Source organism: Ostrea edulis, chromosome 5 (genome assembly GCF_947568905.1).
Source record: "Ostrea edulis chromosome 5, xbOstEdul1.1, whole genome shotgun sequence".
Taxonomy (NCBI): Eukaryota; Metazoa; Mollusca; class Bivalvia; order Ostreida; family Ostreidae; genus Ostrea; species Ostrea edulis.
The window spans coordinates 66,516,953-66,533,082 of NC_079168.1; the positions used below are offsets into that span (position 1 = coordinate 66,516,953).

At 33.9% G+C, this 16,130-nt stretch overlaps 1 protein-coding gene across 9 annotated transcripts in view; it reads right to left on the reverse strand.

The window, feature by feature from the left end:
- The window catches only part of LOC130054681 (long-chain-fatty-acid--CoA ligase ACSBG2-like), a 63,563-nt gene that overhangs the window by 14,961 nt on the left and 32,472 nt on the right, over window positions 1-16,130 (reverse strand). For 7 of the 9 annotated variants that reach the window (XM_056165176.1, XM_056165168.1, XM_056165174.1 and 4 more), the window contains 7 exons: window positions 13,413-13,574; window positions 11,888-11,973; window positions 9,001-9,089; window positions 6,400-6,601; window positions 5,290-5,391; window positions 3,341-3,388; window positions 347-514 (listed from right to left, as the gene is read on the reverse strand). In XM_056165176.1, coding sequence (XP_056021151.1) covers window positions 347-514; window positions 3,341-3,388; window positions 5,290-5,391; window positions 6,400-6,601; window positions 9,001-9,089; window positions 11,888-11,973; window positions 13,413-13,574 — 857 coding nt within the window. Of the gene's footprint in view, window positions 1-346; window positions 515-885; window positions 1,054-3,340; window positions 3,389-5,289; window positions 5,392-6,399; window positions 6,602-9,000; window positions 9,090-11,887; window positions 11,974-13,412; window positions 13,575-16,130 lie in introns of all 9 variants that reach the window. The other 2 variants (XM_056165169.1, XM_056165173.1) reach the window with 1 other exon arrangement.

The following is a 16,130-nucleotide window of genomic DNA, read 5'->3' on the forward strand; positions in this document are numbered from 1 at the left end:
TGTAATTATGGTAAATTCTAATTCTCCACAAACTGAAGTACAAAAAAATAACCAACCCTTCCATTAAGAAATCAATATCAAATTATTTCTCAAAACCCACAAAAATTAGATCCCACCAAAGTAAGTGAATCTACAGTATAAATGTTAACAGAAGAAAAGTTTTCCACATAAATAGGTGATTAGGCATTTTATTAGTAAACTAGTGCTATGTTTGAAGAATAATAGTGCATGGACCAAAATTAGATTTGAACAAAATTTACACAAAATTACAAGACGTGTTAATTTGTTACAGGGTTAGTTTCATGCACACGTAAAATGGCACAATGCCAAGCATGCTCTGACAAACCCTAAGAGCGTCCGGCTCAGCAAAATAGACAGTGGTTGCCGTGACTATTGGGAGATAAATGTCAACCATCATGCCTGCGATGTGACTGAGGGGCAGATAGGTAACGACGACATTATCAGCGAAGGTATACTGAATGTTCTCTTGAATCATTGCTGCTGTCCAAGTCAACTGCAAAGTCATACATATTAAGTCACACTCAACATCAACTAATAGTCTGTTCTAAATGTCCATTTAGATTGGTCTAATTGGACAGATAGAAGCTTCAGGTCAAGAAACATCCAAGTCGACTGTAACTGTAGATAATCCCAGAATTGAAAAAAAATTCACTTTGCATGGTTTCTTAGGATGTTAATATCAAAAAAATAAAAAAAAATAAAATAAATTGGGCACCTTGCATGTTTCTTGATATACATTTTCTACACATCAGAGTAAGCATTGGATGATGGAAGTTTAACATCATAACAACACAATCATCTGAAGACAGACTCCAACCATCACTCAAAATATCACTCTGATGCTATTACACATTTCTCACAAACCTTCAGTGCATCAGGCCTCGCAAAATAAACCGCGGCACCAAACTTCAGCGGGATGTAAATGTCTACCATCTGTCCCGCAATGTGACTCAAAGGGAGATAAGTCAGCAGGACTTCCTCATCCATATGTAAATCAAATTTATGGGCAAGAGTTCCTGATGTCCATGTTAACTAAGTGTAGTTGAGCAAAACATCACAACAAAACAAACAATTAAATTGTTCGTAATTTACATTTCCTTATGGATGTTTAATAACATCACAACAAAACAAACAATTAAATTGTTTGTAATTTACAATTCCTTATAACTAGTTTATTTGAAGATATAGGCAGGACAGTGATAAAATGATTGTCAATTGAATATATTATGTCAGAAACTCTATGTCATAATAGTGACTGTTGTCACTTCATTAACTATGACATCAAAGCCAACTAAACTATGTTACATCTTGAAGTAGGCTATGACATTTTGTTACGTCTTGAAGTAGGCTATGACATTTTGTTACGTCTTGAAGTAGGCTATATTTTGTTACGTCTTGAAGTAGGCTATGACATTTTGTTACGTCTTGAAGTAGGTTATGACATTTTGAAGTAGGCTATGACATTTTGTTTTGCCTTAGACTAGAATGATGCTCCATCATTGGATAAAACGTGTCACATGATTGCCGTCTAAATTTCGTTAGATGGCGAGTAGCAAAATTGAGACAGTAACATCGTTTTAACTGTATTTCTTTCTTATACATATTTACATATTGGTCTTATTAGGTTTGCTACTTGGATTGGCCTCCCCTTCTATAGACTTCAACAGCCTGGAAAATTTCTGTAGACAGTCAGTAACAAATCTACTAAGTAATAATAGCTGTTAGGTACACTGTGATGTCTCAAACCCACACAAAATTCATTTTTATTTTTTCCTACCGGTAATTTTCTTGAATCTCTTTTTAAATCAATAAAATATTCAAAATAAATTTGATTTGTATATTGCTTTAAAATTGTTAAATATTGATGAGCAAGGCAGTTATAGTTGTGCAAGAGCATGAAGTTAAAGTTCACTGTAATTTAACATTGCAGAGGTAAATTATTTTTGAAAAGAATTCATTGACATGCTTTTTCATAGTCAGGAACAATGAAAAAGCAGGAATTTATATAGTAAGTTTTTATACCTTATTGATCACAATTTTGCCTAGATCACAAAATCTTAAAAAAGATACAGGAAAAATATTGAAAAGATATCAATTCTTGATATAGTCTGTGTGAATTTCAGACAGAAATTAATTCCAGCAAAAGTTTAACAGAACTATGGGTAATGTTAATCTGGTTTTCAGGGAAGGTTAATTACCCTTCCATGCCCATAACTCCCTCCAATGACGAGAATCCTCACATGATTTGAACATATTTAGGATTGAGAATCCATTATACTACGATTTTACCAAGTATAAGGAAAATTCATTGACAAACATTTTATTTATGTCACTGCCATGTCTATCCTTAAGATATATCATTACAAAAAAAACCACCTTAAATGTTATGTTGCTAATGTAAGAGAAGAGTGTCCGCTTATTTTCTGACTGTTGAGGTAAAATAAAAAAAAGATTCAATCACTCACAGATATCAATCACTTATAATATATGCTTAAGACAAACTAGGGGAAAGTTTTGATATTTCAGACAGTACTATATGTATTTCGGAAAAGCTCATCATCTAACCACTGAACATAGGCATATTGTATATTGGTTGATTCCACGAACATTTTAGAGTGTGTTCTCGGGTTTCATCATATCAACACTTAAACAAAGTCAGGTAGAAGGTGGTAACTTCAGACAATGGTGTTGTTATTTTGGACACATGGTGTTATAACTTTGTACAGGCAGTAAATTTGGTTGTTGCCTTTAATTTGTGGTTCAATGGCATATTTTCATTTTTGCACACTAAATATAGATTTATTTTATTTTAAGTGGTTTTGAATTTTTTTTTTTTTTAACAATTTCTTTAATTATATCAATACTTTTACCAGAAAACTTGGTCTCAATGGAACTTGATTTTGCTGTATGATCAAACAAAATGGATGCTGGTGTCTTTTCCAGCAATGTATATAAAACAACCAATCAGGGCTTGGTTTTACATTCGCATATAATTAGGCATTTCCTATTTTGTAATATATCAAGTAGTTCAGAAATAAGTTAAATTTAGAACAAATAACAAATAGAAACAAAAGAAGCTTTTTTATTGACTGTCTGAAATATCACCCTTGTATGAAATATAAACACTTTCCCCTCACACAGAGTACCAAGGCAAACATAGAAAAACAGCCTTGAAATGAGTATCAAATTTTGCAGCCAGTCTACTATAGTACATCTACAATAGCATGTGACCTTGACCTACTGCTGCATGTGACCTTGATCATCCACTACCTCTTTGTAATAAAATACTTTGTGTGTCAACCATAAACAGACGACTTACATTGTCATGAGAAAGCATCACTCCTTTGGGGTTCCCTGTTGTTCCTGACTGTGAAATAAAAAATTTATATTAAAAGTAATACACATGAATATGCATACATGTACGATAAATCAAAACCTTCATCAATTACCTTGACCTTGAAATTATATACAATCTTGGGTCAATGCTATGCACATCCTAAAGACACTGACAACAACTTATAAAGTATTGTCAAATCCATGAAGCATAATATATGAAGCTATGCAACACACTGCTTAGGCATGCCATTTAATTTTCCTACAATTCTAGCAATCGTCATATCCCCAATGACAACAAAACTATTGGTTAGATTCTGGCAAGCCCTTGACCTAGAACTGTATGCCACCTTAACATTAGTCTTTGATGTCCAGTTAGATTTACCTTTCTCAGATATTGTAATTGTGCAAGTTCAACAAAAACCGTTAAGCTGTCGTAAAACTAAATTGTCAAGGTTTTGGAGAATGGTTGTAGTTTTAATTTAAGGTCTTACTTTAATGGGATGGGTGGGGTTGGGAAGGCCATTTAATCACATACATTAAGAAATATTGGCAGAGTGTTTAACGGAGCATTAATTAGCTGTCACCAATAATTGAATTCAATGAAAATTGCTCTATATCATATATTTCAGTAATAACACCTGTGTCTAGTATTTAATTATTTTAAACCTCAAAACAGACATACAAATATGTGATTTAAAAAAAATAATTATTGTCTAGCAAGGCAATAATTTTTCCTTATATATTTCTTTTTTACACTAAAAGCAGTTATCTAATGTAGTTTTATTAGGCTTCTCTTGTTTTTGTACAAAATAAATGATTTTATTAGTCATTAATATATATTCTTGTGTCATTGAGAGATCTTGAGAAAACTAGATGTATTGGCATGATATGAATGCCTCCCACCTGCAGTAAAGTCAAATGTAGGAAATCCATCAGAGTATAGCATTGAATGTGGTATTCAGATTGTATATGTTACACACATTTAGTACAACAATCCTTTATATGTTTTAACAGCCATAATATAAATACATACTTTATAAAAGGGGCACAACTCCATAAAGAATCAACGAACCAATACAAAAAATAAAATTGACCTGTAACTCATCAATATACACCTGCACACAAAAAGTCAGTTCAATATTTCAAGGCGTTTAGAAAAAAAAGTCTGGAAAACTGGTCGTAACAGTAACTTTCCTATGTTAAAGAGGCACAACAAAAATCAATGAACTGGAACAAAACTCAAACTCGATCTGTAACTCAACAATATACATCTGCATTATAAAAATCAGATTAGACTTGATCTTTAACTGATCAATATATAAATGCATACAAAACAAGAGGCCCACAGGCCTTATCGGTCAACTGAATACTAGTGAAAAAGTATCACTTCTTCAACAGGCTATGAAATCTAGAAAAAATTTCCTGTTCTGAATATCTTTATAGCTAAATTCTAATGTTCAGCAACAGTATAAAACAAGATGTGTTCTTAAAACTTCACTGCCCTCAAAAATGCCTTACACTGATGAAAGACTTTAAATAACACATGTAGGTGTATTAACATTAAAACATCAAGAGATATGACTAATTTGGACTCATCCTAAGGTCATAACCCTGGGTTATGAAATTCACCATTTTTTTGTACATCCTTTTATGCTATTCCTAAGCATGCATCAAATTTTAAGATTTTATACAATATTAGCAAACTTACACAAAGTCCGGAAAACTGGGTGTCACGGAAGGACAGAAAAGGGTAAAACTATATGCTCCGACCACTTTGTGGTAGGAGCATAAAAATCATGGTTGCCATCACTTTCACAGTTAATGCGCCTTTAAAAAGTTTTTCAACTGACTGACAGAAAGATTCCCATTAAATGTCTCCTACATTTCATTTCAAAGAAGTCAGAATCTGTAAGTATAAACATGTAAGCTTACAGTGTAGATGAGAGAGCAGGCCTTGTTTGGTGCCATAAGGCTGAGTCGCTGTTGTAAAACATCGTCTGGGACACCATTGGACAGCTCCATGAACTCTTTCCACTAAAGACAAAATCATTTCACAACATTTTAATTAAACAGTCTCAGCAAATTTATCCTGTATAAGCAGAATTGTTAGCAAGGATTTAATTTTGGTGAGAGTGATGAGATTGCTAAAATTGAATATCGCTTACAATTTATTAGATATCGGAGGTAATAGTTTTCCTGGAATTATAAAGTCGTGAAAATTAGCTCTAGCTATATATATGTACCCATTTTTATAGAAAAATCGCTAAATTTGTGTCTCACGAAAAATTTCACTTAAATGGTATCAGTCTTGTTCTAAACATCATTTCACTTTTTTAACAAAGTTGAGTTTACCGATGCAGAATAAACATTCACGGTAGTTTTCAGTGCTTATACACTGTATAGGGGGTACAATTAGAATATGTCACAGTGTACAGTGTTACAGAGTACAAATATGCCACAGTGTACAGTGTTACTCACAGAGTATAAATATGTCACAGTGTACAGTGTTACTCACATAGTATAAAATATGTCACAGTGTACAGTGTTACTCACAGAGTACAAATATGTCACTGTGTACAGTGTTACAGAGTATAAATATGTTACAGTGTACAGTGTTACAGAGTACAAATATGTCACTGTGTACAGTGTTACTCACAGAGTATAAATATGTCACAGTGTACAGTGTTACAGAGTACAAATATGTCACAGTGTACAGTGTTACTCACAGAGTACAAATATGTCACAGTGTACAGTGTTACTCACAGAGTATAAATATGTCACAGTGTACAGTGCTACAAAGTATAAATATGTCACAGTGTACAGTGTTACTTACAGAGTACAAGTATGTCACAGTGTACATTGTTACTTACAAGAGTATAAATATGTCACAGTGTACAGTGTTACAGAGTACAAATATGTCACAGTGTACAGTGTTACAGAGTACAAATATGTCACAGTGTACAGTGTTACAGAGTACAAATATGTCACAGTGTACAGGTTACTTACGGAATACAAATATGTCACAGTGTACAGGTTACTTACGGAGTATACATTTTCTCGTTTCTCTGCCACCTCTCCTGTGTACTGTATCACTGCTTTCAGATCAGGAAGTTCTTCCCAAATCTGCAGAATTTTCTTGAGCTGCTGGTTGTTCTCCACCACGATCACATTACAGGTGGCGCTTAGTGCCACATATTTACAGGCCTCAGCATTGTTGGTGGCATAAATTCCGACAGAAAATGCCCTAAATGTAGAAAAATAATTCATACTTCAGTTAATAGCTGTATAGTGGGGTTTTTTTCCCTTGGGTGTAAAATTTGAAGACTTTCTAGCTCATAGGTATATAATTAACTTTAGCGGACAGACATGGAATTCCAAACCATAAAAATTAATCATAAGTGTAGTGTTAATAACTTATCTGTAAAGCATTTTACTGTCATCTTTGACATAAATACAACTGCTATACATAGTTTCTTGCAAAAATACCTACTGAGATTGCAGACACATTTGGGTGCTTATCTAGCTATCAAAAATTTGGCGACATGATACTTAACTGCAAACATAAACCATGCGGGGTGTGGGAATCCCGCTATAGGGTATTTAGCAATATTGCTTATAAGCTCATTTGTAATTTAAAAAATAAAAGATTCATTAAGACTAAAACATTTTCACACCATTACCTCTTTAGTCTTGCCCTAAATTTGAACTCTGACCCCACAGGTCATAACTTTAAAATTTTGATAAATGCTCCCTCATAATAACTTTGATTTTGCCACACGTTCAAGGGTAGAGATCTAGAGAAGTAGATTTTGATAGAATTCATACCTTTTCTTATATGACCTTAATGATATCTAGACACACTCTATGGTCATGTATTTCATAAATTTGGTAGAGACCTTCATGCTCATTATGACTATGCACTTAAATTGTTTGCTACATGTTCTGGGATAAAGAAAATTTTTAAGGAGGAATACTACATCATCATAATGGCTGCCTTCCTTTTAAAACATTATTAAAAATATTTATATCAGCAATATTTGTATATTCCACCTAATTGTCTACCTGGGTAGCTCAGTAGGTTAATAAGTCTAAAATGGGTTATAATTTTTTTTAGATTGCTTTCTTCTAAAACTCAGTGTATTTCTTAACCAAATAACGTAAGTTTTCTATTTCAATTTCCATATCCTCCACTTTCTATTCATATAAAAATTCTCAGGTGTGTTAATCATCCTTAATATCTACCTGTACTTTGACTAGTAACAGTTAATAGTGACAGTGACTATTGATGCTACACACCAAATCAAGTGACAATTGGACAAACATTTTTTTGAGAAATCAAAAATGTTCAAAAGTTTACCAAAAAAAAAAAAAAAAAAAAAAAATCAATGTATTGCACCCAGGGGTGCATGAGCCGAGTTGCATGGGATACATTGTAAAGTCAGGAATGATGTGACATATTTATAATTGTGAAGAACTAATTTCAGTTTTAAACTTTTCGAGTTACTGTCCAGAAACCATATTTGTCTGAAGTTTTCAATCTATTTTCGGTCACTGTGACCTTGACCTTTTTTTTTCCAAAATCAATAGGGGCCTTGCTTTGCTGGTATCCAACAATATATCCAAGTTTCATTTGATTCAAATTAAAAAAAATTGAGTTATCCTCCGGAAACCAAATTTTTTAAAAATTTTAAATCTATTTTCGGTCACCGAGACCTTAACCTTTGTTCTCCAAAATCAATAGAGATCTTCCTTACCTGGTACATAACAATATCTTTAAGTATCATTTGATTCGGATTTAAACTTTCTGAGTTATCATCCATCCGGAAACCAAATATTTCTGAAATTTTCATTCTATATTCGGTCACTGTGACCTTGACCTTTAACCTTTTTTCTCCAAAATCAATAGGGGTTTTCCTTACCTGGTACCCAACAATATATCAAAGTTTCATTTGATTTGGATTTAAACTTTCTGAGTTATCATCCGGAAACCAAATTTTTCTGAAATGTTCATTCTATATTCGGTCACTGTGACCTTGACCTTTGACCTTTTTTCTCCAAAATCAATAGGGGTCTTCCTTACCTGGTACCCAACAATATATCAAAGTTTCATTTGATTCAGATTTAAACTTTCGGAGTTATCATCCAGAAACCAAATTTTTCTGAAATTTTCATTCTATTTTCAGTCAATGTGACCTTGACCTTTGACCATTTTCCTCCAAAATAAATAGGGGTCTTCCTTACCTGGTACCCAACAATATATCTAAGTTTCATTTGATTAGATTGTAAACTTTTTGAGTTATCATCCGGAAACCAATTGTTGACGCCCAACCGCCCGCCCGCATCACCCAACCAATAGCCGAGTTCAACTTCGTTGCAACTCGGCTAAAAACAAAAAACAAAGAAAGGGCACAGATAGTACATGTAATAGTTCACTTAAATTGTTAAGCAATATAAAGAATCATTTTCAGTTTGAAGATCTAAATTGAGGGAAATTTTGAACAACATATATTTTAAATTTCTGATCCCCAATATTCTTTGTGCAATTCTATATTTTCATCTAATATTTTACTTAAAATAGAAGAAAAATTCCTTCTGCTTTAGAATTTCCTCTTACACAAGTTGGAGGAGTGATTTGTAACATACCCTGCAAATATGGCTCCATTGTTTGAAATAAACCACTCCGGGGCATTAAAACCCAGAATTCCTACCCCGTGAGTAGGCTCTACTCCAAGCTAAAATCATAAAATAAAAAAAAAGCCATGCATTACACAAACCAGAGAATTCATACAATATGTAACGCAATCTGGATCTCATGCTAATACGATCATGCTATTGGTGTCTTTACAGACATTCTATATAAAACATGCAACAAAACGCCAAGTGTTTCTCGAATCAAGCAGTACGTAGCTTATTACAATACTGGCATTATGATTAACAATTTGAATCGCAGTATTTCCTGCATCATCAGACAAGAATTTGTGTTTTAAAAACAATCAAATTTTTAAGTTTAAATGAAAATTGGCTTAGTGTACAACTAATAAGAAATGTTAAAAAATAGTTTTGTGCCAGTCCATATTTTCTTCTGTTGTTTTCGCCCCACGAATATTAAATCATTTCAAAACCACTATACTGCAATCCTGATTTTTTTCAGAAGGTGAAAATCTTAATTTAGACTGGCATCAACTAAAGCTGTATAGAGAGGACTAAATAGCCCCATCAGGAACATCCAAAACTGTGTACATGTGAAAAAGTGTACATTTGGAAACTATATTCTTTCTAAATAACCTATGACCAACCATTTAAATCTACAATACACTCAATGTATAATTACTCATACAAAATCTGTAGTCCTTGAAGAGACTTTAAAAATGCCCGATTCATTGTCACTGAAGCACAAAATTAGCATGGTAGGTCAGATGCAACATTACAGACCATAAATTGCAAAGCAACATCCAGAGGTGTGCCATACGTGTAAAACTGATTTGTAAATCATTTATTGAGAGGGCTTTCAAAATTTGAAGTATAGATCTGATTTTAGCCCATTATCTGGTATATATGTAATACTTATTTACTCAATATGTATAGATCTGATTTTAGCCCATTATCTGGTATATATGTATTACTTATTTATAGATCTGATTTTAGCCCATTATCTGGTAAATATGTATTACTGATTTTAGCCCATTATCTGGTATATATGTATTACTGATTTTAGCCCATTATCTGGTATATATGTATTATTGATTTTAGCCCATTATCTGGTATATATGTATTACTGATTTTAGCCCATTATCTGGTATATATGTATTACTGATTTTAGCCCATTATCTGGTATATATGTATTACTTATTTACTCAATACTCTCTTCTATTCACACATTGCCCTCATCTTCTAATGATATACAATTCACTGACTTTAGTTGAGGTTGATATTATACAATTATTGCTGTTTTTGAGGTCAATACGATGATTTAGACACCTGAGGAGTACAATATTCACCGAGCCCGAAGGGTGAGGTGAATATTGTACTTCGAAGGTGGCTAAATCATCGTATTGACCTCAAAAACAGCAATAATTGTTTTATTATATGATTAAAAAACCCTTCAATATTGTTTTTTGCTTTAATTGTAAGTTTCAACGACCTATTTTTGGTCCTATGTGGAAAAAATAATTCCTTATGTTCACCTGGAAGGTCACGTGCAGGTAAACATAACGTAGTATGATTTCTACATTGTTGGATCTCAGCCAATTAGAGAGCTAGGAATTATTAAATCATATAATAATAGTTATTGATATTTTCTTTCAGGTCAATACAATGTTTTAGCTATCTAAGAAGTACAATATTCACAGTGCAAGGTAGTCAAAAGTGAGTAGAGACATTTTCATTCAGTGATAAAAAAAATAATAACCATTTCAATTCTGAAATTCCCTACTTATCTTTGGTCTGATGTTGAAGAAATCAAATGTTGTATTCACCTCGAAAGCATGAACAGATGAACATAAAGTTTTATTTTTCCTAGGTTGTTGGATCTCAACCAATCAGAAAGCACAGAATTATTCAACCATAGTAAATGGTTTATTATTTGGCAATATTGCTTATGTGATTATCCTAAGAGAAAAGTAAAACCCTCGTACTTCGCGTTTGCAGGGTGTCACAATGCCAGATAATTACATTGGCGTCATAATAAACAATAACAGTTACACAACAATGCTTGTCAAAACAATTACAGTCCAAAAAGTATAGCAGTGACATTTCACAGAGCATGTGATTGTAATAATAAAACAATGTTAACATATATACAATGTGATTGTAATAATAAAACAATGTTAACATATACATGTATACAATGGATTTGTACTGTTCACGTGCAGTTATAGAGATTTATCCAAATACATTTAGCTGGTAACAACCAATGAAATTACAGCATTTTATCCTGTCATACACTAATAAAACTTATATCACAACTATATGAGATCTGGGTGATTTTCTAAATACTTCAGGATTCTGGAGTTTTGAAGCCTTCTATAGTTTCTTTCATTAATTCACTGCACAGCACAACACTGACCTCCATATGGAATCAAGATACAATTTATGAATACAAATATAACAGTTTTTAAATTTAAGTTTTTCACCAACATTTTTTTTTAAAAATTATACATACAGATACCTTATGATAAAGCAATCATGCAGCAATGTCTATAGATGTCTGAATGCATGCTGAAGGAGAGGACTAATAGACTGTCTACTGAGCAGTCGATATTATTGTATCATGTTAGTTTTATAATACCACTATCATTAGATAAAAAAAAAAAAAATGCTTGTTAGTTTGCTTTATACACTGTCTTCATATAAAATAAATTTCATTCAAATACAATATTTTCTCTTTCTCCAGGAAATGTAGATTAGATTTAATCATTCATGATCAATCATAACTTTGAATGGAAAAACATCACCTTTAGTTCCACATATATAGAGTGGACTAAATGCATCGATACTGACCACAATGAAGCTCTGCCCAAATTCTGCTAACCTTGATAAAAGACTTGGCTGCCTTTCGAGTGTCATTGAAATACTGCTCATAAGTCCACTTCACCCATATCCCTCCTCGTTTAACCGCTGTAAATAAATAGTGCAAATGATCATCTATATGGTCTAAGCCCAATTTGGCTCATGCCCTAAAATGACTTTAAATTTGTTGAAGCAACATCATATTGAAAGGTGCGCATACAACTTTCCCATACAAGTAATTTTTAGAAAATTGTAGGTAAACTTCAGATATGAAGTTAATTCAATATTTCCAAAACATTTTAAAATCTTAATTAAATAGTGCAAGTTTTTGAATCATTTTCCTTTCCAAAAATATAAAGCAATTTCCAGAATAAAATTCATATTGTCAATGTGTTTGCATCTTTCAAAGATTTATCATTGGCAAAATCTTGTTCATGAAGTCCCTTTGAAATTCATGTTTCTGAACAAACACTTAAAATGAAGTTTTTGGTCAAAACAGTACTCTAGTGCTTAATTTCAAAAGTAAACAAGAGGCCCATGGGCCACATCACTCACCTGAGTCACCTTGGCCCATATCTGAAGACTTTCCATATATATTTGCATGTACAACCTTAGTCCCTATTATGGCTCCTACCTACCCCTGGAGGCCATGATTTTTGCAAACTTGAATCTACACTATCTCAGAAAGCTTTCATGTAAATGTCAACTTCTTTGGCCCAATGGTTCTTGAGAAGATTTTTAAAGATTTTCCGTATATTTGTATGTAAAACTTTGATCCCCCCCCCCTTTGTGGCTCCATCCAACCCCCGGGGGCCATGATTTTAACAAACTTGAATCTGCACTATGTCAGGAAACTGTAAATCTCAGCTTTTCTGGCTTAGTGGTTCTTGAGAAGATCTTTAAATGACCCCACCCTATTTTTGCAATTATCTCCCCTTTGAAGGGGGCATGGCCCTTCATTTAGACAAACTTGAGACCCTTCATCCAAAGATGCTTTTGGCCAAGTTTGGTTTTAATTGGCCCAGTGGTTCTGGAGAAGAAGTCGAAAATGTAAAAAGGTGAAAATGTAAAAACTTTACAGACGGACAGACAGACGGACAGACAATGGGCAATCAGAAAAGCTCACTTGAGCTTTCAGCTCAGGTGAGCCGAAAAATTGTGTAAATTGGTGATAATTTCATAATTTTATCACATAATGTTTTAAAGTTGGGAGAAATATATATAGTAAAACACTGTTATAGCAAACCTCTAGGGCCAACAAAACACAGTTCATTAATAACTAAACTTGAAAATTGGTCAATTTTTGCCCCATCCCTAAGATCCCGGGGGCACAGGAGTCCTAATTTATGTCACCCTTGTTCCAAAAGATGCTTCACACTAAATTTGAAAGGTAGTTATTTAATTAGATAGGTAGTTATAAAGAAGTTTAAAATGTTCAACTGTTAATATATTTAATCACTGATCATTTTGGCCTCACCCTGATATCAAACTGCCTATACCTGGGATCACGAAATCTACAATCAAGTTTACATTGAAAGCATACTCACCTAATGCTGTATGCATCGGCACCCTCTGCACGGTCTTATAGAACATCGATGGAACAGTAACAGGTTTCTCTGAACCATATCCTGATTCATTCATGCGTAGCTTCACTGCTGAATCTCCTTTTGTCACAACATATTCTGTGGCTGGTGCCAAATCATCCAAATCTAAACAGAGCAGATAAATCAAGATGTGTCAGTGAACCAACCAACCCCCCCAACAGCAAAGTAATTCTGGGATCAAAAGAAAGGTCTTGTCTCAAAGAATACACATGTGAAATATGGATGCCCTAGGCCAAAATTAAAAAGGAGTTTGTTTGCCATCACGCGACCGACCCATTTTTAACCCCCCGACTGGAAAGTTTTTAATGACATAATTTCGGCCATGTTTATTTTTTCACTCGATTTTCCGACTTCTGTTTTTCTTTCAAGTTCCTATCCGCGTTTGGTTCATCTTCACAAGTCAACGGTTATTGATTCGTTACCTCGCACCATGCTCGCATTAGTCACAAAACACGGGTTTGGGACAGGGGATGACGCAATAAGCTTAAATTAAATCATCCAATGAGATTCCTCGTTTAAGATGCAAGTTTGGAAAGAGCAAAAACAGAAAGTAAACAATGGTCTTCATGGGGTACTTTTCTTAACATCAAGAACATTGCGTGTTGTTTTTATTTTGTAATGAGGTAACTAATCAATAGACCTTGACTTGTGAAGATGCGTTTGGTTTGGTTTTTAGTTTTGTTCTTTGTGGTGTTTTGTAAATCGCCACAATTTTAAGCGCTCAAATGATCGTTTTGGCAATTGGCATACTGGTAGAATTGTATTTATCCGACGAGGCATCATTCGATAATTATGGACACAAACAACAACTGTGTCTGATGAAAATGTAAATGGGTACCCCGAATGTTCGGAAATGCCTGCAATTTACCGAAATGCCCCCAGGAATTAGTTTTCGAAATTGGTATTGGTATTGATATGTTATACAATACATTAAAAACAGACTGGTAAACCTCTTTGTTGTCCTGCGCCTCTTCATAAGTATCGGACAAAACCTCTGTATAATACTGCAGCGGTACAAATATCCAATCAGAGATTTCATATTGTAACATAGGGGATACATGCTACAAACTTCATTCTGACACCAAAGGCCTAGGGGTAAAACTTTTCTAATCTGTATGTTGTGCAAGCCAAAATGTTGTATAAACCACACACAAATTTTGAATTCTGTTGTATTCTGATCTGATGATTTTTATGGTACTAAGCAAATTGTACCCTGCATTAAAAATTTCACTGCATATTTATCTGCGACTAAATTCTCATGCATGGGTAAGCATCACATCTCTCTGAAGTAAATAGGGATATCAATTACAAAAGAAGACTATACAGACTTACTTAAATCACTTTAAAGGGTCTACATTTCTTTTAATAAACTATTCACATTACAACCAAACTCTAGAAAGAATTCCAAAAGAGGTTTAAAACACTGGAATGAATTAAAAAGAAAATCTACTGAGCTGAGTGAGAGAAAAAGACAGGGAATTCAATCTACTGCCTGAATGTAATGTTTTATTGACATTGAACTGGTGGCCCTCTCTCTATAATGAACTGGTGGCCCTCTCTCTATAATGTTGCTTTAAGACTTGTTTTATTGACATTGAACTGGTGGCCCTCTCTCTATAATGTAGCTTTAAAACTTGTCTTATTGACATTGAACTGGTGGCCCTCTCTCTATAATGTAGCTTTAAAACTTGTCTTATTGACATTGAACTGGTGGCCCTCTCTCTATAATGTTGCTTTAAGACTTGTTTTATTGACATTGAACTGGTGGCCCTCTCTCTATAATGTTGCTTTAAGACTTGTTTTATTGACATTGAACTGGTGGCCCTCTCTCTATAATGTAGCTTTAAAACTTGTCTTATTGACATTGAACTGGTGGCCCTCTCTCTAATGTTGCTTTTATTTGAGAACTTTTGTATCTGGTGTCTGGTGGCTCTACCCCTGAGTATTAAAGATATGTTCATGGGGTCATAATTCTGCAAATTTGTAAGTGGTAATGAGAGTTGTCAGAAGAACCTACTTACCCTATCCCCCATAAATTTAAAAGACATGGCCAATGTAGAAGTTTTTAAAAATAGATCAGAGGTCAAGGTCACTAGGCCACAACTCTTGGTAATTAATGAAAGGCCTGATCATGAGGCATCTACATGTGAAATATCAAAGCCCTAGCCCCCTTGGTTCAAAAGGAATAGCCAAGGTCAAAGTTTTTGAAAAGTAGGTCAAACTCAAAGGTCACAAGGTCAACAGTCGTGGGCCCAAAGGAAAAGCCTGATCATAAGGAATCTTTTTGTAAATTATAATAATTTAAGGTATTTCAAATGCAACAACTTAATATGTTTCCATGAAACAATGTTATGGATAAGGGGCATGAACAATAAGAGTTGTCTGAAGACAATGTAGCTTGCTGGCATGCGCAACTCTACTTTCTCTATCCTCCTTGGTTCAAAAGAAATAGCCAACGTTACCATATATAATTGCATATAAGTTAACCATTTGCCTGATCAAGATATAGGACACACCAGAGGTGGTATCAGGTGCCTAGGAGGAGTGAGCATCCCCTGTCGACCGGTATCACTCGCCGTGAGCCCTATGTCTTGATCAGGTAAACGGAGTTATCCATACTGCCTTACGATCAGTATGAAACACGTCAGACAGCATTTGACC